General features: G+C 44.8%; 1 protein-coding gene across 1 annotated transcript; it reads left to right on the top strand.

Annotated features, from left to right (window-relative positions):
• Positions 1-2951: 2951 nt before the first annotated feature.
• Positions 2952-15386, top strand: LOC102942185 (cytochrome P450 2K4-like). The gene is made up of 12 exons (XM_037911809.1): positions 2952-2972; positions 4337-4537; positions 7922-8029; positions 9212-9265; positions 9453-9603; positions 10372-10526; positions 11911-11924; positions 12240-12405; positions 13023-13164; positions 13790-13977; positions 14605-14746; positions 15199-15386. Exons 1-12 carry the CDS (start codon positions 2952-2954, stop codon positions 15384-15386), a joined length of 1530 nt encoding a protein of 509 aa, XP_037767737.1.
• The last annotated feature ends 7725 nt before the right edge of the window (positions 15387-23111 follow it).

The following is a 23111-nucleotide window of genomic DNA, read 5'->3' as shown; positions in this document are numbered from 1 at the left end:
ACGCTTTATATATATTTAGATAACAATGCATGGGCTGGTAGGCATCACTACAGGTTGTAATTCAGCTGAAAAGTCTTGTGATACATATGAGCTCCTTGAGGTTCACTCTCCTGGTTTATTACATTATCAGGACTCAGAGATTGAATTACAGCCTTATAATAGCTCTCTCCCTCTGCATTATCCTACTATTATTGTAGTTGTTATTACCCTATCTCCGATTAGAGGATTATATGTCCTTCTCAGGGCAAGCACACAGAAATTAGGTAAGTGTGGATGTTTAATCTATTGGCCCAGTTTCTACAAGAAATGCATGAATTATTTCCCTGAGCTGCAGATAAAATGGCATGTGTCCACACAGTAAAATTTGGTCCCTGGGGGTTGACGCTCCCTTCAGCTTGTGCTGGTGGTGGGGAAAAGAAGCTTAGAGTGAGGAGCAATGTGTTCGGATTCCCTCTGAGACCTTTCCACTCAGCTTATCCAGAACACCTTATCCAGTTCTGGAAGAACACTTCATCCAGCTCCCCAGGGGTCCAAAAAACTCAGATCGACTCCAACTCCTCACTCAGGTTACTCTATTAGGCAGCTCTCCGCCCGTGCTGGCCAGGCCCAGACACAGGGGGTTTAGGTACGGGGTGATACCACAATTCCAATTCATGTCACATGCTACACAGTTTATATTCATCTTTCCTACTACTAACATCTATACTTCTTGCATTTAAGGACCAATTACTTTGCAGATTGTGTAAGGCAAGTTGATCAGTTCAGGGTGTGACAGTCTACTTTGTTTACTATAAACATATCCACAATATTTAGTTTATTAAGCTTCTGCCTCCCTTATTTACCATGAACATATTCCCAAATGTTAGTTTTTCAGCAATCTTTTGTTTGGGCTCGCTCAGCAGTTACTTGTTCAGGCTTGTCTTAATTTGGGCTTGCTCATGTCAGCTAAGTTATCCCTCCACAATGCTCTCTCCCCAATCCTATGTGGTCACGCAGAATCGGTAGAGCATGGGTTCAGAGGGAGCAGAAGCAGATCAGAAGCAAAGAAGTATAGGGAGGAAATGGAGGTGGGGGAACGGCATTAGCAACGTTTAAAAAAAATTTTTCTCAAAGCTAAAGTTCTCACATGATCATTCCCTGCACTTATCCAGGGATCACACTGCAGGTTCTTAAGTCAGTGGGTGTTTTGCCTGAGAAAGGTTTTGGCCCTGTGTCATTAGAGAATGTAACTGTAGTGGTTAGGAATCAGGTACTATCCTTTAAAATAGTTTGGGACCCCTTTAATGGGTCTCCCTATCTTCTATTGCAGAAGCCACCCAGAACCCTAACAGGGCAATAGCTAGACCTTGTATGTTTGTGTATCATTAGTAAACATGGTTATTCGGAACCCAGCTGTGTCCATGGGGTTTCCTCATATTCTTAATATTGTGGCGAGATCAGAGACAACAGTTAGTAGGATCCATCAGCACATATCTTCATGTCTATGAGAGCTCCATGTGTCAGAAAAGGGTACTTATGGGAAGGTCCATTAAAGGAAATAAACTCAGGATGGCTTGCATAACTGCTTGACAAATCTGAGTGATTTGCCCATCCATATCTTCCCTCTTCCTTTCCGCACATCTTGACCAGAGTCTACGCTTCCTAGGGTTATTCCCTTTTGCCATAAAACCCCTTTGATAATAAGCATCTAAGAGCGGACAGGGATGTACAGTCGCCTTTGTTAATTTAGTTAGAGTTTATTGATTCAAGCTGCCTTTGGCTGATGTAATTTTATTATTAATAAATAACCATCATTTTCCCATCCAAGCAGCTCACACCCAGAGGCTGCTGAGGGCCCTAGCAAAAGTATTATTAAAATTAAAGATTTCTATTGGGCTCTACTACAGCACGGCCTAATAATCAAGGTGAGTCAACAGTCAGGCTGCTGCCTGCTCAGAGAAAGATTCCTAGCGGGGCTGGGCAGAACCACCACCTGTTCCTTTATTGCCCTGCCCAGCCCGGCCCGGCCCCCAGGCCGTGGAATCACAGGTAGATGCCTGCACAGTACAAACCTGCAGCCGCCTCCGCACGTTCAGCCGGGAGGCAGCTGCACTGGAATAACCACTCTCTACTACCTGGGGGGGCAGGGGGCGCGAGAGCTCCCCAGGCCCACAACTCGGGCAGGGCCTCTGGGGTGCTTGGCAGAACCCTGCCCAGGGTTCGCTCGCCTGGCATCTACAGTCTACAGATGATGTGAAAAATACCCTGATTTGGAGTATAGAACCAAATTGGCTCCTGTCTTGGCCCCTGGCAATAGTTAAAATTCATGGCACTCTGGGCTATTTTATAACAATTTGTTTTGCAGAATACATTATGTCTCCAATGAGTTTGAGAGCTAGATTCACTCCGGTGGACACAAAGGAATGGAAATTGCTCCTTTGTGAGCCCATGCACGGTGCTGCACCAGAGGGGCGCATCACTCCCTGAACTATCCTCTGGGAATATATCTGGGGATTGCTGCTGCAATTGTCAGTAGCGACTCCACAGGCTGAGGCTGCCTGTGAGATGCACTGAGTCAGCTCATCATCCACTCAGCTTGGATTTGCCTCCTTCCTGGCTGGGTCCGCCCGGTCTTGGGACTGCATCAGCCAGCCATAGGCCTCACACCACAGCAAGTGTTGCAGGCAGCTTTTACCGCTGCACCCCGTGACTTAAGTACAAAGGGCGCTCACAAAACCAGCTGACAGGGCAACAAAATGGCAGATGAAATTCAAGGTTGATAAGTGCAAAGTAATGCACATTGGAAAACATAATCCCAACGATACACACAAAATGATGGGGTCTAAATAGCTGTTACCTCAAGAAAGAGATCTCTGAACACATCCACATAATGTGCAGTGGCAGTCAAAAAAATGAACAGAATTTTAGGAACCATTAGGAAAGGGATAGATAATAAGACAGAAAATATCATAATGCCTCTGTATAAATCTGTGGTACGTCCATGAATACTGTGTGCAGATCATACCATCTCAAAAAAGATATATTAAAATTGGAAGAGGTACAGAGAAAAACAACAAAAATGATTAGGGGGATGGTACAGCTCCCATACGTGGAGAGATTAAAAGGATTGGGACTGTTCCATTTGGACAGGGCCGGCTCCAGGCACCAGCGTTCTAAGCAGGTGCTTGGGGCAGCCCTGTGAAAGGGGCCGCAGACCGTGTGCCGTCAGGGCAGCACTCGTCTTTCCGCAGCAGCGGCAATTCGGCGGCAGCCCCACTCTGCCCGCTGCGCCGTGGCGGCAAATCGGCGGCCGCTCCACTCTTCTGGCTGCCACGACGGCGGCTTCTGTCTTCAGACATCCTGCTTGGGGTGGCAAAAAAGGTAGAGCCGGCCCTGCATTTGGAAAAGAGACCACTAAGAGGGGATATTATTGAGGTCTATAAAATCATGAATGGTGTGGAGAAAGTGAGTAAGGAAATGTTATTTACCCCTTCCCATAGCACCAGAACCAGGGGTCACCCAATGAAATTAGTAGGCAGCAGGTTTAAAAGAAACAAACAAACAAAAAACAGGCAGCAGGTTTAAAAGAAACCAAAGAAAAATTCACACAGCACACAGTCAACCTGTGGAAGTTGTTGCCAGGGGATGTTGTGTAGGCCAAAATTATACTGCGTTCAGAAAAGAATTAGATAAGCTCATGGAGGACAGGTTATTAGCCAGGATGGTTAGAGATGCTCCCCATGCCCTGGGAGTCCTAAACCTGTAACTGTCAGAAGCTGGGAGTGGATGACAGGAGACAGATCACTCGATAACTGTCCTGTTCTGTCCCTTTCCTCCTGGCATTGGCCACTGTCAGAAGACAGGATACTGGGCTAAATGAACCATTGGTCTGACCCAGTATGGCTGTTCTTATGCTCTTCCACTTTATTTTATGCTGCTCAGGGCTTGTAGCCAGGGACCAGAGTAACCCAAGGGCAAGTTCAGCACAAGGGACTTTCCTTTCCCATTATGGGCCCAATATTTCAATGGGAGCGGAATCCGGCCCTTACTCTCCTGAGTGCTCAAACACATTACTGAGGATATTCACCTGAAAATAACCCCCTGCTCAAGTGCTGAGGATGAAATAGGAGCTCTGGCTGAATAATAGCCAGGATAATCCATGTTTGAAACAGGGCTTTTGCTGACAGTTTCCCAACAAAATCTGATCTCACTGTAAGTAAACAGAGGTCTGAACTCCTCTCACTATGAAAGAGCTGCATCCCCAGAGGGTGTGTCGAGGCATCTCTATAAAAGGCAGCACCAAGATGAGATGCTCATGTATTTGTTCACCTCGCTCTGTGCTGTACCTTGATCTAAGTATGACCAGGTGAAGGTTTTGCTACAGTACCTGAGCATTAGCTCGCTGCTCTGTTTGGCAGGAGGACTGGTGGCTTTCATTTATTTTTTGACCAGCTCCAAAAAGTCAATTTGCAGTTTGCCTCCAGGGCCACCTCCCCTTCCTCTCATCGGGAACTTGAATGTGGTGGATCTGAAAAAGCTGTTCCAGTCGCTGATGGAGGTAGGATAGAAATGACTGAATAGATATGAGGAGCTTTGCAATATTTGATGATTGGGAAGTGAAAGGAAATCTAGTGAATAAGGATGTCGTTGTATCTACATTGTGTGGAAACAAAAATGAACACATTTAAAATTTTTATCTATAGTTACATACACACACAAATATGCTTCAGTCAGAGCCATGTGAGTGGACCCTGGAGCATGTGACAATACCCATTTAATCCAATGAGACACTGTGTGGGTGTAAGGCACATCTGTGTAGATCTGATTGCAGGATAAGGATCATATATTAAATGGACAGAGCTGTACCTCCTTTTTAAAAAAGATATCACCCCAAACATAGACAGACTTGCTCATTTGTACATTATTTCCAGTGTTTGATGTTTATTGCTAAGGCAAGTGCAAATTCATCCCTTCCCCCGAGCCAGTGTTATTTTAGTAGGGTTGGCAGGAAAACAAAGACTTCTGATTGCAAAAAATTGAGAGAGAGACACACACACCACCCTGGAATAGCCAATCATCCAGTGCTCTGAATTAGGTAGAACAGGGACTTGAACCAGAGTCTTCCATATTCTAGGTAAGTACCCTATTGTATTGGGTATCCAGGGATGGGGGGAGAGTGTCTTCCTCTCCTTCTCATCGACTAATTCCCAACCAGGCCTATATTTAAGATTCTTGTGCATGATTTTAATTTCACCCCGTTTGGGCAGTTCCATGGACACCTTTTTCCTACAGGAAAAAAAAGGCTTAAATATATTTTAATTTGATCTATCCCTCATTTCATAAAACGACAGTGGTGTTCATGGGAAGAGGTGTGAACCATTCAAATCCCTTTCAAAGCTGTTTTGAATCCCATGGCATGCTGACTCATTTTGCCAAGCAGTTTTCCTCCTATTTTCAAGGCTGCCACATCAAATATTCATGTTGCAGACAGAAGTCAGCAGCAGCAAGTCAGATGTGATGCCAAGAAATACTCATGCAAAGAAGTAACTGAAGGAAAGCAGGGAAATTACTATGATTACCCACTTCTGGTATGGTGCTGTGCTTAGGGGTGACCAGACAGCAAGTGTGAAAAATCTGGACAGGGGATGGGGGGTAATAGGTGCCTAATAAGACAAAGCCTCAAATAACGGGGGAGGGATAGCTCAGTGGTTTGAGCATTGGCCTGCTAAACCCAGGGTTGTGAGTTCAATCCTTGAGGGGGCCATCTGGGATCTGGGGCAAAAATTGGGGGTTGGTCCTGCTCTGAGCAGGGGGTTGGACTAGATGACCTCCTGAGGTCCCTTCCAACCCTGGTATTCTATGATTCTATGATCGGGATTGTCCCTGTAAAATCAGGACATCTGGTCACCCTAGCTGTGCTGTACAGTTGACAGCAAAGAATCTCCCAAGCTGTCAAACCATCATGTGATGAAAACAAAATTCAATTTGTCTTGCATAATACCAGGTGCCTCTTGTAATCTGAAATGTAGTTTACAATATGTACATAATGCAGTGCAAATCATCACCTGGGCACATATGAAACAAGATGAAATGTGTTGGCACAGATGACTCAGAGTATGTTTAAACTAGATATAAAATTCTGAGTGAACAATTAGATTGTCAAAGCTGCTGTGGAGTGTAACAGATGATTCATTCTTACCTTGCTATTAAAGCCTAGAGCTCCTGTGACATTATCCAGGAGTATATGCCTCAAGGCTGGATTCCAGTGTCTGACGGACAACAAATAATCCTTGATACAACTGAAACAGTATCCTCCTCGCAACTACTGGAGAGACAAGTGCCAAAGATAGAATTATTTTTGGAATTGTTTCTTGCAAATGTTGTAGATTGTATTTTAATGCTTTATGCACAAGTCCATTGATAACAGGTAAGTTATTATAAGTCAACAGGACCCCATGCAGCACATCTCTGCTACAGCATTTTATACTGGTCACTGTGTGAGCGCAGCAATGTTTCGGATTGTTATTGTAGAACATTGTAGTCCTACAATGGCATCTCTCACCAAGTCCTTCTTGCCTGACATGAGCGGCCTAGTGAAGACCGTGGGCTTTGTCAGTTGAGACAAACATGACATGGTCCTCCAACGCAAGCAGAGACACTAGCGCTGGCTGCTAATATATTAATAAATATCTATTTGTCAATTAAAAACTTGGCCCAAATCCCAGCCTATAACTGAGCTGTGCTCAATGCAGCTCAAAAAAAGGGTTGCAAAGGTGGCTTCAGACCATCTTTATGCCACCAAGCCCTGGGGTCGGACCAGCACCTGCCATAAATTAGAGCAAACTTGGGTTTGCTCTAAGTTATGCCTAGTTGCAAACAGGCCCAGGGGCTGTTCTTTCAGCTGGATGTTGCCAGGTCATGGGATGTCTTGGCAACATTGAAATCAATCGGAGTTAGGCACCAAAAAAACGTTGAGAGTCTGGGCCTTATGGCCTCATTATGAGACAAGAGAGTGTATGCTATAGACGTACGGGGGGAGCACAAGATAATACTGAAGCTCTTCCAGCCATGCCCCTCAAAGCAGGGGCCAGCAGGGCAGTGACACAGCAGTTGCTCTGGTGGCTCTGCCATCCAAGACACAAAGCAGTCAGAACAGGGGACAGCATCTGACTCACCTCGGATCAGCTATCACAAAGGCACAGTCCCCTGTAACTGCGAAGTCTGACAACATCTCTTTTGTAGAGAAGAGGCACTGGAATTTTTACCCATTAACTGATCCAATTAGCTAAACATTCTTAGAGGCATTTAGAATGAGCACAAGAAATGCCTCGGGCTTTGTGGTCTCCATTACAGCAACTATTTAAAAGCTAGAAGGAAAAACATGTTCATTTTGCAGTGACTGGGAGAATTCTTTACATACAGTACAAAGATTTTCTTGCAACCAATATAGTGCCAGATTATGCCTGTAGCCAAGCATATGCTGTGTATGCTACTGTGTACGATGGTTAATCTTCCGGTTAATTCAATGGGAGTCAGACAGCTGGGTGCTTTTGAAAATCCTAGTAGGTGCCTAAATACATTTAAAAATCTGTCCCTGAATGCCTCCCATTCCTACTGAAGTCATTGCAAAGTCCTAGTGAAGTCAATGGGAGTTAAGAGTGCTCAGTTCTGCATAGAATTGGGCCCTTTGGACTCTTACTGGGCTGGATTCTGACCTCAGCTCTATATAAAGCTGTTCTCATTCCATGAGTGTATTCTGAAGACAGAACTTGTCCCACCGGGTGTGAGAGGCATATCAGGCTTAGAAGATTGTGGGGTTACTACATTTCTATGAGCCAAAAGCGGTGGCTCAGACAACGTGTACACAGATGATGGTACACTGTTAGCTACATCTGGGATCCAGACCTGTTTCTGAATTAACGTATTTACTTACATGTTGAAGCTCTCTGAGAAGTATGGCAACATATTCACTGTGCATTTTGGATCCAGAAAGGCAGTGGTGCTGGCTGGTTATGAGAACATTAAGGATGCCTTTTTAAATCATGCTGAAGAATTTGGATGACCTTGTAAACTGGAGTAATAGGAATAGGATGAAATTTAATAGTGAGAAGTGTAAGGTCATGCATTTAGGGATTAATAACAAGAATTTTAGTTATAAGCTAGGGACGCATCAACTAGAAGTAACGGAGGAGGAAAAGGACCTTGGAGTATTGGTTGATCATAGGATGACTATGAGCCGCCAATGTGATATGGCTGTGAAAAAAGCTAATGTCGTCTTGGGATGCATCAGGAGAGGTATTTCCAGTAGGGATAAGGAGGTCTTAGTACCGTTATATAAGGCACTGGTGAGACCTCACCTGGAGTACTGTGTGCAGTTCTGGTCTCCCATGTTTAAGAAGGATGAATTCAAACTGGAACAGGTACAGAGAAGGGCTACTAGGATGATCCGAGGAATGGAAAACTTGTCTTATGAAAGGAGACTCAGGGAGCTTGGCTTGTTTAGCCTAACTAAAAGAAGGTTGAGGGGAGATATGATTGCTCTCTATAAATATATCAGAGGGATAAATACCAGAGAGGGAGAGGAATTATTTAAACTCAGTACCAATGTGGACACAAGAACAAATGGATATAAACTGGCCACTAGGAAATTTAGATTAGAAATTAGACGAAGGTTTCTAACCATCAGAGGAGTGAAGTTTTGGAATAGCCTTCCGAGGGAAGTAGTGGGGGCAAAAGATCTATCTTGCTTTAAGATTAAACTCGATAAGTTTATGGAAGAGATGGTATGATGGGATAACATGGCTTTGGTAATTAAATATTCATGGTAAATAGGCCCAATGGCCTGTGATGGGTTTTAGATGGGGTAAGATCCAAGTTACCCGGGAAAGAATTTTCTGTAGTATCTGGCTGATGAATCTTGCCCATATGCTCAGGGTTTAGCTGATCGCCATATTTGGGGTCGGGAAGGAATTTTCCTCCTGGGCAGATTGGAAGGCCCTGGAGGTTTTTCGCCTTCCTCTGTAGCATGGGGCACAGATCACTTGCTGGAGGATTCTCTGCTCCTTGAGGTCTTTAAACTACAATTTGAGGACTTCAATAGCACAGATATAGGTGTGAGGTTTTTTTGTGGGAGTGGTGGGTGAAATTCTGTGGCCTGCGTTGTGCAGGAGGTCAGACTAGATGATCATAATGGTCCCTTCTGACCTAAATATCTATGAATCTATGAATCTATGAATTTGGAGAGAGGGCAGAAATACCCATATTTAGGAAGACAAAACACAGAAATGGTAAACAAGCTTTTGTTTTGTTTTTGAATTTGATCATATTTAGTGTATTCTTATGAAAAGGAAAAATCCTGTTACTACACATTTTCATACATAGAATACTTTGAAAGTACATAGCAGCTTTCATACAAGGTACTTTACAAGCACTCATTAATCAAACTCGGTACCAGTGTGTTCACCTGTATTTTGGGCATAGCCTTCAGTCACGGAGAGTTATGGAAAACAATGCGAAGATTCACCTTATCTACCCTACGGGATTTTGGAGTTGGAAAGAAAACCATTGAAGTGAGAATTCTTGAAGAGCTAAATTTCATCATTAACTATTTTGAATCTCACCAGGGTGAGTGTTAAGAATTTCATCCTGAAACGGACAGTTAGGCCCCAGTTCAGAAAGCCTAAGCATGAGCCTAAGGCTTTGTCTACACTGGAACTTGGTCGGCAAAACTTTTGTTGTTCAGTGGTGTTAAAAAAAAAAAACCACACACCCCCAAACGACAAAAGTTTTACCAACGAAAAGTGCCAGTGTGAACAGTGGTTTGTTGGTAGGAGTGGTTTCCTGCCGACAAAGCTGCTGCTGCTTGTCGCGGGTGGGATTTTTCTGTCGGCAGGACAGCCCTCTCCTGCCAATAAACAACAGCTACACGGTGCGGCTTTTAGCAGCACGGCTGTAGGGGCACAGCCATGTTGCTAAAAGCTGCGTAGTGTAGACATCGCCTAATTTTAAGCATGTGAAGTCAATGGGATTTCTCATGTGCTTAAAGTGAGGCACATGCTTAAGTACTTTGCTGAATTGATGTTTTAAGCATCCAAAAAAGGTAGCCCTGGTGCATATCCTGGATGGTGAACTTGTTTAGCTCTAAGAGTTAAGGACAACATTTTCAAAGGAAACCATAACCAAGGATCTGATTTTGTGTTCACGCTCATTTGAATGTGCAGTTTTACACACCATTACCCCAGCGTGTACCAGAACTTAGTCAACCGCTCTAGAGAAAACAAAATCTAGCCATTTCTACCTGAGAGTGAGCGCTTCTGTATGGTAGACTGAAATTGATATTTTCAGCACAAGTGCAATTCCAAAACCAATTTGTTTTAATTGTTTTAAACATAGGGAAGCCCTTTGATGCGAAGGTGATACTGAACAGTGCTGTATCCAATGTCATATGCTCTATATTGTTTGGTGAGAGGTTTCAATACGAAGATCCTATATTTCTAACTTTGCTGAAGTTGTTAAATGAAAATTCCAAATTGCTGGGCTCTCCTATGGTGCAGGTAATTATTTTTAATTTGGGGGATTTATTAACACATTCCCACTCTGAACAGACTGAGGGCTAACTGCTGGGTTTAATAGCTAAAAATGAAGAGGGGACAGGGTTGGTTGTATGGACGGGGAGCAACCATCATAACGACGCAGTGATGACCAGAGGAAATCTTTAGAACACAGCAGTTGCAGACAGAATGCCTCCCAGGTCATGATGAGCCTCCCAGGTCATGATGAGCCACACGCTGCAGCCCTTGGTTGTCCTTTAAGGAGAAACAGCATATTCCTAACTCCTCATCCCGGCTACCTGATGCTACCATGCATGCACATTTACCTGCGGCCCTTTGGGCTTCCACCTCTGGTACGAAGGCAGGGCTAGCAGCAGTACTCTGGCTGCCTCCTGCATGACTGTGCATTCTGGCTGCCTCTTCCCTGCACCCTCCCCCAGACCAGCCCAGACAGAATTTGGTACTTCAAATCCAATGCAGAATCACCACATACTAGATTTTCTCATCTCAAACTGTCCTGCTGCGCCAGCAGCTTTGGTTGGGACATTCAGTTGCTCCTGTTTGTTCTCCCTGCCTCCTGGGGTGGGATGGGGCTAGGCTGTAGGTTGGGCAGTTAGCTGGTTTGCAGGGTGCTGGTGGTCTCCGAGTGCAACAGGGCAGGTGCTCTTTGGTCTGGTTCCATGCTCAGATCCCCACCCTCCAGGTCTGTGGCTCTCAGTGTCCACGGCAGACAAGGCAGGTAGCAGCAGAGTGACTGTGTTTAAGGTTTAATTCCTTTCTGCTGCGGCATGGGGATGTGCCCTGAAAAGGAAACAGCAGATTAATGTGGAACTTGACTGAAATAGACCAACCTGTGAAGGGCCAAGTGAAAACTGACCCCAGGGGCCTTTCCCCAACTCACTCACAAGAAGTGACATTCACTCTACCCACATAAAGACCCAGCAATTGAAGGTTTTTGGGGGGGAAGAGAAAATTGACCCCCACAATCTGCAGTCTGCCCTTGTGGCTGCTACCCCCAGCCGATGGGGGGGGGGAGGGGTCACTATCCTCTTTGTGCTACTTGGTAGGAAATCAGAGCCATTTCCCCCTTATCTGGATGGGTCCCATGCCTCTCCCCATCATAACCCCAGCAACAGTGCCATGAATGCTGCCCTATTTCAGACCAGTGTGAAGACCTAATCTCACCACTGACCTTTGCACCATGGGTGAATTTCACTTAACTCAGCACATTCAGTTAAACTGAAAAGCAGTCAAATAAAAGGAAAAGCTTCTCTATGTGGCATATAAACTAACTGAGGAATCTGTTGTCAGAGAGGGATTGAAGCAAACATGGAGGGCTGGAATAGCAAGGGCATAATAGCTTTATAACCACTCATAGCAGTTTGGGCTGTACAAGCTAAAGCATGGATGCAGTGACCTTCCCATCTTGATGCTTCAGGACATCCGTAGTTCACATGTGGGGGGGGTCAGGAAGGAATTGCTTGTGGCGCATCAGAAACATTACATGAATTAGCTAAGTACACCGTGGGGATTCTCCCTCCATGCTTCTTCATGCTTCTCCATGCTCTCAAACTCTGGTCACTGCCAGACCCCACTAGACTAAGGAAAAAGCTGGTGTGATGTGGAATGCCGACTCCACCCATTTTATGTAAAGATGTTACACAGGTTCACCACAATGCCGGTGAACAGTAATCCTTTTGTTTTTCCCAGTTATATAATTTCTCTTGGATTTCTGTTTGGAGCCCCAAAGACCGTGTTACGAAATGTAGATGAGCTGAATGCTTTTCTGGAGAAGTTCTTTAAGGAACACAGGCAGGAGTTTAATGAAAACAATTTAACAGGTTTTGTTGATGCGTTTTTGATGAAGCAACAGCAGGTACTTTAAAGCTAATTCTCAGCTTAACTTGCATCTTTCTGTTCTGTTAGCTTTCACTTCATTTATTAATGCTGAGCATCTGGCAGGGAACTGGAGGTGTGAAGACACAGATTTGTTATGATCAGAATACTCTAGACCAGGGCTAGATCCTGCTAGCCATACTCACATTGAATAGTACCTTACACCACGAGTAGGCTTATTGAAATCACTAATAAAGTGACCTAATTAGCAGAGTAGTCCCACTGAAATTAATGGGACTAGTGGAGGAGTAAATTATTACTGAATGTAAGGGTTGCCAAATCCTAATCATCATAGCTAACTGTTTGATGTTTCTGTGATACCCTTTATTGAGATAACTGAGGGTCCACTAATTGTTTAATATGATGATACCAGCACTCCTTGCATACTTGCAGCGTGACCAATTCTTTTATATTCTATGGTGTTTGGTCTACAAGATATCCCTTTTATTCCCTATAACGAAAATAAACTAAAGCAGTAAACTAACCCTAATGTCCATACCCATACACAGCTGGAACAAAGATGAAAAAAATACAAAAGCTAAAGTCATCTGTATCATTTGCTGTAGGACTAATGTTCATTTTTTGCATGTCTCGAAGGAGTCAAGAAATTCTCACACACACTTTCACAATGAGAATCTTCTGTTCTCAACGCTGGACCTCTTTGCTGCTGGCACTGAGACTATATCTACCCCTGTCCGTTGGGGTCTTCTGATGATGATGAAATACCCAGAGATTCAGAGTAAGACTAAGAACTAATCTCTTATAAAATTCTGTTAAATACCTAATCAAGTCTCCAGTTACAGAAGGGAGACAGCAGGGTTCCCACAGTTGAGACTTGAGTAAATAACATTAAGTGCTAAATTAGAAAACATCTGGCTTTACAAAGAGGTTTCATTCAGCTAATCTTAACTGAAATACATAAGCAAACAAGAAAAGCTGAATTCCAGTTCTGTTCATAAGCCTCTATAAGCCTCCACCCATCAAAACTCTCTTACAAGCTATTAGGTTACACCAGCATAACAAACTCATAGGTTTCCCATCTTATCTGAGAGAAGGTGGGCTGGATTCTGCTCTCACTTCCACTCAAGACTATGGAGTGACACTGGTGTGAGAATAGAATCAGGCATGGAATTTACCACAATACCCCCTAACTCTGCATTGGCCCAATAATAGCTCTCAGGGACCTACAGACCAACCCGCACTAATTTCTGCAGCATGCAGATTTTTCTACTGAGGAGTGCCACCCAAATCCTGGCTAAACTTAATCCTGTTGAGATTTCAAGACAAAGTGAGCTCAGAGCCTGTGGTAAAGTATCCTCAGCAATCCTGGAAAACTGCAATCCCTCTCCTTTTTCCTTTTCAAGGAAGGATTCAGGAAGAAATAGATCAGGTCATTGAGCCAGGACAAATGCCCATGCTGGAGGACAGGAAAAAACTGCCTTACACTGATGCAGTGATACATGAAATACAAAGGTTTTCCAATATTGTCCCAATGAGTGTATCATGTTCAACTTCCACCAATGTTAGTTTCAGGGGTTATATGATCCCAAAGGTAAGTTTTGAGGTTGACAACAGAAACTGCAAATATTCATGAAGTTTTGTGAAACACTCATAAGAAAATAAATTTAAGAAGTTCTGGTGTTTGGTCTTTCGGTATTTAATCCCTCCCTCTACCATCTGTGCTACATCCACAACGGATAGTGCAACTATGGGCCAGATTCTACACTCATTTAGAGCCACATAAATGCAGAGTAATTGGACTGCTGTCAGTGAAGTTACTCTGGGTTTACATTTGCTTATCTGAGCACAGAACTTGTGCTGGATCTTTGTTTGGAGGGTGAATGAAAACGCTTAGGAAATAAATCAATTTTTATGTTATGAGGTGAAGAGGGAGAAGTGGAATATTAACCAGTCTCAGTATCAAAAAACATGTATTCTGGGTACTAAACATCCATAAACAGTGCTTATAGCTTCCTGTTCTGATGTTTATTTCTATGCATGTGAATCTACCAGATTAAATATTCCACAGAGTAAGGAGATATCCTGTAGAGCTAGTTAATCCTGCTCAGAAATCCATCTACTCTTTGCTTTCTTGAATGGAAGAATGAGTTGAATTTGTGAGAGTGGCCACCACAGACCATTGGCAGCTGCACCTGCCAGTTTCCCTTATTCCTTCCAGGGAATAGAAGTGATTCCCCTGCTGACCTCAGTTTTGAAGGACAAATTGCACTGGGAGACACCAGATCAGTTCAACCCTTCCCACTTCCTTGATGCTGATGGGAGCTTTACTAGGAAGGAGGCATTTATACCATTCTCCATAGGTAACAACAACTTCCTGTGCTCAGTCTGTAGTTACACTGATTGTACAGCGGGAGCAGCGGATGCTTGGCACGTCTGAAAACCAGGCCAAACATGTCTGAAATGGGGCACCTCAAATTGAGGATCTCCAGATTAAATGGTACTTTGGGAAATTTAGGTGTGAGTCATCCAAAGCACATAAGTAGACACTGGCATTCCTTTGTCTGCCAACCTCCAGACAGTCTGGAACGGTCACAGATTCTCACAGCTTCCTGAATGGGCAGAAACGATTTCCTTTTAAATAGCCCTTCTGATATATAGATTGGGGGTGGGGTGGTCGGGGGTTGTCAGCTGGCTCCTCTGGTTGCTGTTACAGACTGTATATACATTTTAAAAGATCTCAGACAAAAGCACTGACTAAGCCATGCCTTGCTGACTTTCGTTCCATTGACCTCCATGTTGGTTAACTTTACAGGGCGAAGGGTTTGTGTTGGAGAAGGACTCGCCAAAATGGAACTTTTTCTCTTCTTTGCGGGTTTGCTCCGGAAATTTATTTTCCAGCCGCATCCAGGGGTGGCGAAGGCTGATCTAGATCTCACTGCTGATGTTGGCTTTACCTTAAACCCAATGCCCCATCTGATTTGTGCTGTGCCCCGTGAATAACTGAAATGTAACTGAATGCACGAAATATTGTCTGTGGCTGATGTCTGAATTTGGATCTTTGATTGCAACGATGCAAAAAACAAAAGATAATTAATGGAGAGAAAGGGGTGACCTGTGGTATGACGGCTCATTCTCTAAGTGCCAGAACTGCTGTGTTACACCAACAGGTGGTGCTACCTTGCAACGGTTGACTCAGAATCATAGTAGAGATGGAAAAGACCTAGGGCCAGATTGTTCCTGCGTCGTGGAATGCAGGTGTGGTGGTTGGGTTCAATCAGTCTTTCCCTCTTGTCAACCTGGTGCAAGGCCAAGGTCACTCATGGTGCCTGTACTTCTATGTGCCACTGGGGCCATGGCCCAACCTTCCCATCCCCCCACAGCTTTTGGCTAGCCCACAAGTTGGCTGGGAGCAAGCTACACCATTCTAATAACAGGTGCAGCCTGCATGCTTCCCCTGCTCACTTGGTAGCTCAAGGAGGATGGAGCTGAGGATCTGGCCCTGCGGCCTTTAGGAGAAGGAGAACATGAGTAAATGCTGATTGGAAAGCTGTGCCCAGCACAGAGTCGGCAGTGTGAAGAGAGAGGTGAAGGCAGGAGGGTCTGTAGGAAACACAGGGAGCCCATAAGAGACAAACAAATACGCAACGCAGACAAAGCAGCACTTCCAGTCTCTGCTAAATGAAAGCCAGTTGCTCCATCAAATGCCTATAATTTCCCAGCACCCCTGTCTGAAAGAATGGGGAATTCTATGGATTAACTGAAATAACTGGAAGCACCTTTCTGTAGATAGAACCTGCCGCAGGCTGGGAAGATATTTTATATCCTAAAATAGAATGATGTGCTGATTACCCACAAGCATTGAAACCATCAGCCATGGTTGGGCCAAGATCTCTCTTTTTTGTTTTAAAGCACTTTACATCCAATTGTAAATGGCGCTCCCAACTCACTCCATATTTGGTTGTTTTTTTTAAATTTCCAGTTTCTGGATTCCTGCGATTACCTAAGAATCTTAGCTTCCATTAAAAAAAAACGTAAGTTTTTAGACCCCAGGATTGTAGAGACAAGCCTGAAAATGCAGACCTAGTACACCCTAAAGGCATGGAAACCAGAAGGCAAATAAAACAAAGCAAAGATTTATTGTTTTTCTTTTTAATCTCATGATTTTCAAGCCAATCTAATGATTTTGGGGGGCCTGATTCATGTTTTTTTGAATGCATACAGTTGGCAACACTGCATTCAACCAAAGCACACAAGGATTCCATACATCTCAAGTGTACCTGTCACCAGTGGCCTCATTCCATTCCTTTCATGCTATCTGTTACTCCCACTAAGGTCAGATGTTTCCCTCTCCTTCATATCATTCTTTTCAAGAACTCTACTGACGTCAGCAAAGCAAAACTGGGTATCAAAACTGGGTATGACTTGGAACAATGGGATCCATTGCTGGAATGGTGCCTATAAACTGGCAGTAATCAATGGCGTTTTTAATCTAAGGAATGAAATTGTTGTAAGCGTTCTCTGCAGAGGAAGCCAGTGTGGACTGATGGTCTCGTCAGAATCTTCCTCTGGTATTTCACAGCACACAACACAAGTGTCACCTGGATTATAACCCATCACTCATGAATCAGCTGGAGCACAGCCAACATGCAACTAGAAATACTTGATGGGTTTAAAAACCTTCTTGAGACATTTTGACTCAAACTTTCCGCTAAGCCTCAGCTTGGCTTCCTTTGTGCAAGCACAATCTTCCCTTTCTATTTTTCTGTTAGTCCCAGCTCTATTGGTGCCACATGGGCTTATTATGACGATCTGCTAAGTGTGGGTACAATGTTCAAAAAGAACAAAGTGACTAAATCCCGTTTTCAAAAGTGACTGACACACTTAGGTTCCCAAGTCGCTTCTGGGAATGGGACTTCCAGGCTTTTGAAAATTCTGCCTTCTTTGCTCACTATTAAACAAGACACATATTCCATGCTCCAAGGAGCTTGATGTTTCAAAACTAAGCAGCGAAGCCTCCAGGAAGAGCAACGTTATATTGTCTGGTCTCCAGTTTACCAAACAATGGGCTTGAGTTTGTTTGGTGCCAAGCAAATGCAACTGCCATGGACTCCAATGGAAGCTACAGGTCCTCAGCACCTCTCAGGATCAGGATAACACAGCAAGATTTGGGGCCAAATTCTGATATATGCAAAAGGTGCAATGGCCCCTCAAGTATGGACTCAGGTATGCTGCAAAAACAACGTTAATAAAGGCCCAGATTCTATCCCCCGCCCGCCCGTCACGACCTCTGTGCAATCTATACTACTACAAGCATATTGAGAAATGTAGACACCCTTTCAAAAATACCATACTTAGCTCAAAGGAAAGAACTTAATCTGAACTCAGAAAATTGCAATTGAAAAGGCAATTATAGCAGATCTTTCTTACTCATTAATTATCACCTTTAAATGTCTCCCCATCACAGGAATATGCAAAGTCAATTCAGATATGCCTAGTTTAATCATGTTATGGTTCTGGGAACTTGGCAACCGCATTAGCAATGCCACACCTGGTCTCACCCACCCGCTGAGTAACAAGGATTAGAAAGATTAACAGTGTCTATAGCTCAACTCATGGTGAAGCAGAGGCTAAATCTGCATGCACTGGCAGTTCTCAGTGCATGTCTGGTCAGTATTAGAAGGCCTGTGCAAAGTCGGCATAGACCAGCCCCTTTAGGTTTGGTTAAAGTCACAAACCTCCATGAATTCCTCTTCCCCCATAACTGCCTCCCCAGAACCCTTGCTTCACCTTACCTTTTGATGTCTTCAAGGGAACTGGTGACCTGACCCCTCCTGTTCTGTTCAGGCCAAGGCTCTTCGTGGGTCCTCTGGTGGTGCCAGGGTGCTGTTCACTGCCAGACCTTCAGCAGGGTCTTCAGAGGTGGATCTGTGTGGGTGACTTCACCTCAATCCACCCAGGGCTGTTCTGAAAGGGAAGAGGGGCATGGTGGAGGTGGGGTCCCACTCATAGGACAAGAGATGCTGGGAAACGACTGCGTTCCCAGCCAGCTCTCTACTGAGTTGCCTGCAGCAATGATCCTCAGGGAACCCCATGGGTTCTGTAGCAGTAGCACCATCATGCCAGCTATTTCTCAACCCCAGTGCATCTTTGCCAGGGAACACCCGCCATAACCTAATATTGATTAAGGTAGTAGTAGCCCAAAGCGCTCCCTGATTACAAGTGGGTTTTTGGCTCTGCACAAAACTTTTGACTGCATTAGTCATGGGGAGATGGCAACTGGCTGACACATATGTTCAACTTTGGTCACCATATCTTCAAATGGGTGCAGCAGAATTTGAGGGTGGTGGGGAGTCCGGGATGGGGCAATAGGACTGATTATAGACATGAAAAACCTCTCACAGAAAGAGAGGTTGGAAAGAGTGCCACTGTTTGCATGAGAGGGCAGATGAATAAGAGGAGGGGCATGAGAAAGATAGATAATGAATGGTGCAGAGAAGGTAAATCAGACACTTCTGTTCAGCATTTCTTACTGTAGAAGCATAAGTGGACATTCATTGAAATTGAAAGGCAGCAAATTAAAAAATAATAAAAGGAAATACTTTTTACACGATGCACATGTAGACTGTGGAAGTCATTGCCATGAGATATCACCGAAGCCAAGGATTAAAACAAATTGGACCCCAGACCATCCAGAGTTATAATAAGGAAGATTTAAAAACCCCAAGAATTTGGGAAGGGATGGAAACCTTCAAGCTTTAGGTCGGGATGGGCAAACTTTTTGGGCTGATGGCCGCATCTGGGTGGGGAAATTGTATGCAGGGCCGGGGCAGGGGGTTGGGGTGCAGGAGGGGGTGCGGTGTGCAGGAACAGGCTCAGGGCAAGGGATTGGGGCAGAGGAGGGGTATGGGGTTTATGAAGGGGGTCAGGGTAGGGGGTTGGGGTGCAGGAGGGGTGCAGGGTGCGACAGGGGGCTCAGGGCAGGGAGTTGGGGTGCAGGAGAGGTGCAGGGTGCAACAGGGGGCTCAGGGCAGGGAGTTGGGGGCAGGGTGCTGGAGGGGTTTGGGCTCCGGCCTGGTGCCGCTTACCTAAAACGGCTCCGGGGTGGCAGCGGCACGCCGTGCAGCTCTGGGAAGCGTCCAGCACCACGTCCCTGCATGGCCCCTGGGGCGGGGGGCACAGGGCTCCGAGCGCTGCCCTTGCCATGCCTCCAGGTACCTCCCCCGAAGCTCCCATTGGCCGCGGTTCCCTGTTCCCGGCCAATGGGAGCTGCGGGGGCGGGGGGAGGCGGTGCCTGGAGGCAAGGGCAACGCACTGAGCCCTCTTGCCCCTCCACCCCCGGGGCCCCAGGGATGTTGTGCCGGCCACTTCTGAGAGCGGTGTGGGCCCTGCGGCACCATGGGGGGCAATCCCACGGACGGGATCCAAAGCTCTGAAGGGTCGGATCTAGCCCGCGGGCCGTAGTTTGCCCACCCCTGCTTTAGGTCATAAGCCAATCTCCAGCTAATGGTGATCAGGCAGAAAAATTTCCTCTGAGCAGATTAACCCATAATTGTCTGGTGTAGTTTCTTGCACCTTCCTCTGAAACACCTGATACTGGCCACTGTCAGACACAGGTTACTGCGCTAGATTGACCACTGGTCTGGCTGAGTCTATGTTCCTAATGCTCTGTGTGTAGTTACAGAGAAGGCACTCATAACAAAGAAAGCTAATGAGGAAGTCACTAGTAGGTGTCTCATAGACTCACAAACTTTAAGGCCAGAAGGGACCATCATGATCATCTAGTCTGACCTCCTGCACATTGCAGGCCACAGAACCTCTCCCAATCCTGAAATAGACCCGTCACCTCTGGCTGAGTTACTGAACTCCTCAAATCATGGTTTAAAGACTTCAAGTTACAGCAAATCCACTATTTACACTAGTTTAAACTGGCAAGTGACCCAGGCCCCATGATGCAGAGAAAGGCAAAAAACTTTACAGATTCTGTTCTCCCTCACATTTGCTTTACTTTAGTGTGACATTAGAGGAGCTATTCCTGATTTACACTGATGTAAGTGAGAGCAGAATGAGGCCCTCAGTATGGAGAATGCTGATATCCTAACCGCTGATTGAAAAACACATGTTGAGGCCCATCTACAATGTACACATCTTTGTTTAATGATTCAGGCTTGTGCACACATTATGCCATACCTGCTGCAATCTGCACGATATAAATAGGAATGGCTAGGGAGCTAAATAGGGACACGCCTTAAAATCCCCTTCTTATGCATTGGAATAGGAGAGTTTATTTCAGGTACAGAATGGAAAATGGTTTATATTTTGTTAATAAAAACATGCCTATAAACAGGTCTATAAAATCATGACTGGTGTAGAGAAAGTAGATAAGGAAGTATTGTTTACTACTTCTCATAACACAAGAACTAGGGGTCACCAAATGAAATTAATAGGCAGCAGGTTTAAAACAAATAAAAAGAAGTATTTCTTTTAACAACGCACAGTCAACCTGTGGAACTCCTTGCCAGAGGATGTTGTGAAGGCCAAGACCATAACAGGGTTCAAAAAAAGAACTAGATAAATTCATGGAGGATAGGTCCATCAATGGCTATTAGCCAGGATGGGCAGGAATGGTATCCCTAGCCTCTGTTTGCCAGAAGCTGGGAATGAGCGACAGGGGATGGATCACTTGAGGATTACCTGTTCTGTTCATTCCCTCTGGGGCACCTGGCACTGGCCACTGTCAGAAGACAGGACACTGGGCTAGATGGACCTTTGGTCTGACACAGTTCTTATGACTGTCCCTCCCAAATATGGATGGTGAAGAGGCATGCTCCTGATGTGCACATATCAACCGGTCTGATTTGCCTTTACTGCCAGTGTAAGAAAGAGGAGAACCAGGCTCAAAGGCCTTAAGAAATAAAAATGGTATCTCTATGTTGAGTACCCAGCGGAGAATGTAAATGATCACTGGGCACTCTTGCACAAAGGAGACACTAGCTACCCCAGGCAGTTATCGTGTTAGCAGATGGTCCACTGAGCCTCTAAAATATTTCCTTTGAAAAATTTGTGTCGTGTGATATCACAGACAACAGAACTGGACAATGGTCTGAAGTCAGATGGACACTGAAACCTGCCATACCCAGAACTAGCCCAATCTACCACGTGCACAGGTTTGGAAAGTTGCTTTTGGGGAAGTTGGGCTGGAACAGTGGCTGTGGGGTTAATCTGGGGACCTGGATATGCACAGCAGTCATGTTGTCTGGTACCTGGAGTTGTACAGTGGGTGTCATGCTGCTTGGGAATTTGGAGTCATGCAACGGCTGCCAAATAGTTTCGGAATCTGGACTGGGGCAGTGGGTGCAGCAAGATCTGGAAATTTAGATTTCAACTAGGAGGCTAGAGCATTTGCTTTTCAAGGGTTGATCTCTGTGTGTGCTCAAGCAGGGGAGCACGTAGCAAGTGGCATGTCAGGGAAACACGTAGCAGACGCATTATCTAGACAGGAATTTCTTGTCATCACAAAAACCCCATGTAACCTTGTCATATCAAAGCATCACACCCAAGGGCCTGTTTCCAAAAGGTCTTTTCTACAGCCATTTAAAACTATTTCTGAAAAATCCCTTTTTATTATTTAAACATTTAACAAAGTTAGCGCAAAATGCCAAGGTGGTAGGTAGCAGCACATAGCTCCATAGGCTGGGGGTATGGCAAGCCAAAAAATCCTGCAAGACAGCACAGGTCAAAGTGGCTTGATGTGTTGGGGGTATATTGACTGTTCGTTTCTGAAGGGAACAACATGCTTGCTTGGTGGTTGCTGTGGATGGCAGTGTATGCAGCTGTTGAATAGGATACAAGCTTTCTCTCTCACACTGCACCCCTTCCTCCCTAAACATGTCCCTTATGGTCATGGAAATATACTCCAAAGCGACAACAGCAAATTTGGCAGGTCCACTGTATCCCACATCAGGGTGCCATCAGGATGTCTGCATCATGTGCATTATGACAACAAAGGTTTTTGCACCTCTTTACATGCCTGCAGAAGCAGGAGTTAGTCTTGTAACACATTTTTGGAACCAAGGCTTTCCATGAGCGAATGACTACTGCAGGCCGTTTTATAAAAATTGCTTCCAGACCTCCATGTATCATGTAACCAAAAATTGAGTTTGTCTGCATTTTTGGAAGGGCTAAAAAGCACAATGAATTTCACTGGTCCTTCAACACGCAGGAACAATGCTACATATTTTTGAGCCCCTATCTACCAGTACTGTCTCTAACTATTTCCGTATGTACATCTGTAGCGCACTTGTGTAACATGAATGTAGGGGAACCTGCAGGTCACTTCTTGGAAATGAATGTAAAAAGCCCCAGACATGTTCACGCATGATTGCCAGGTCCGAAGTTGGGTTGGCTGGTAATCAGAGTTCCTCTTCCAACCCCACTAGGAATGTGGTGTATCAATAAACTCAATTCAGATGTTGGAGATTCATGTAGAATTGTTGTATTTTTGGCCATCATTTTAGAATGCTGGTGCAAATGGAAAGCATTTTCATGTAGGGCAAATGATGCCAAACTAATGAAGCAATTACTTCATTAATGTCAAGGATTAACTATTCTGTGTCTCATCTTGCTGTCATTCTTGGGAAGATCTCAGTTAAAGACTGCTGCTTTTAGTTTACTATTTTCACACAGCCCTTCTGCACATCACTTCCACTCTTTACTGGCTCCTTGTTA

This window comes from Chelonia mydas, chromosome 10 (genome assembly GCF_015237465.2).
Source record: "Chelonia mydas isolate rCheMyd1 chromosome 10, rCheMyd1.pri.v2, whole genome shotgun sequence".
Taxonomy (NCBI): Eukaryota; Metazoa; Chordata; order Testudines; family Cheloniidae; genus Chelonia; species Chelonia mydas.
This window is presented reverse-complemented; position numbering and strand designations above follow the sequence as displayed.

Coding starts and splice junctions, on each gene's coding strand:
- LOC102942185 (XM_037911809.1), top strand. CDS start 2,952: ATGCCTCTGTATAAATCTGTG. Junction 12,406..13,022: donor TTTTGATGAAGCAACAGCAG/GTACTTTAAAGC, acceptor CATGTCTCGAAG/GAGTCAAGAAATTCTCACAC. Junction 13,165..13,789: donor GAAATACCCAGAGATTCAGA/GTAAGACTAAGA, acceptor TTCCTTTTCAAG/GAAGGATTCAGGAAGAAATA.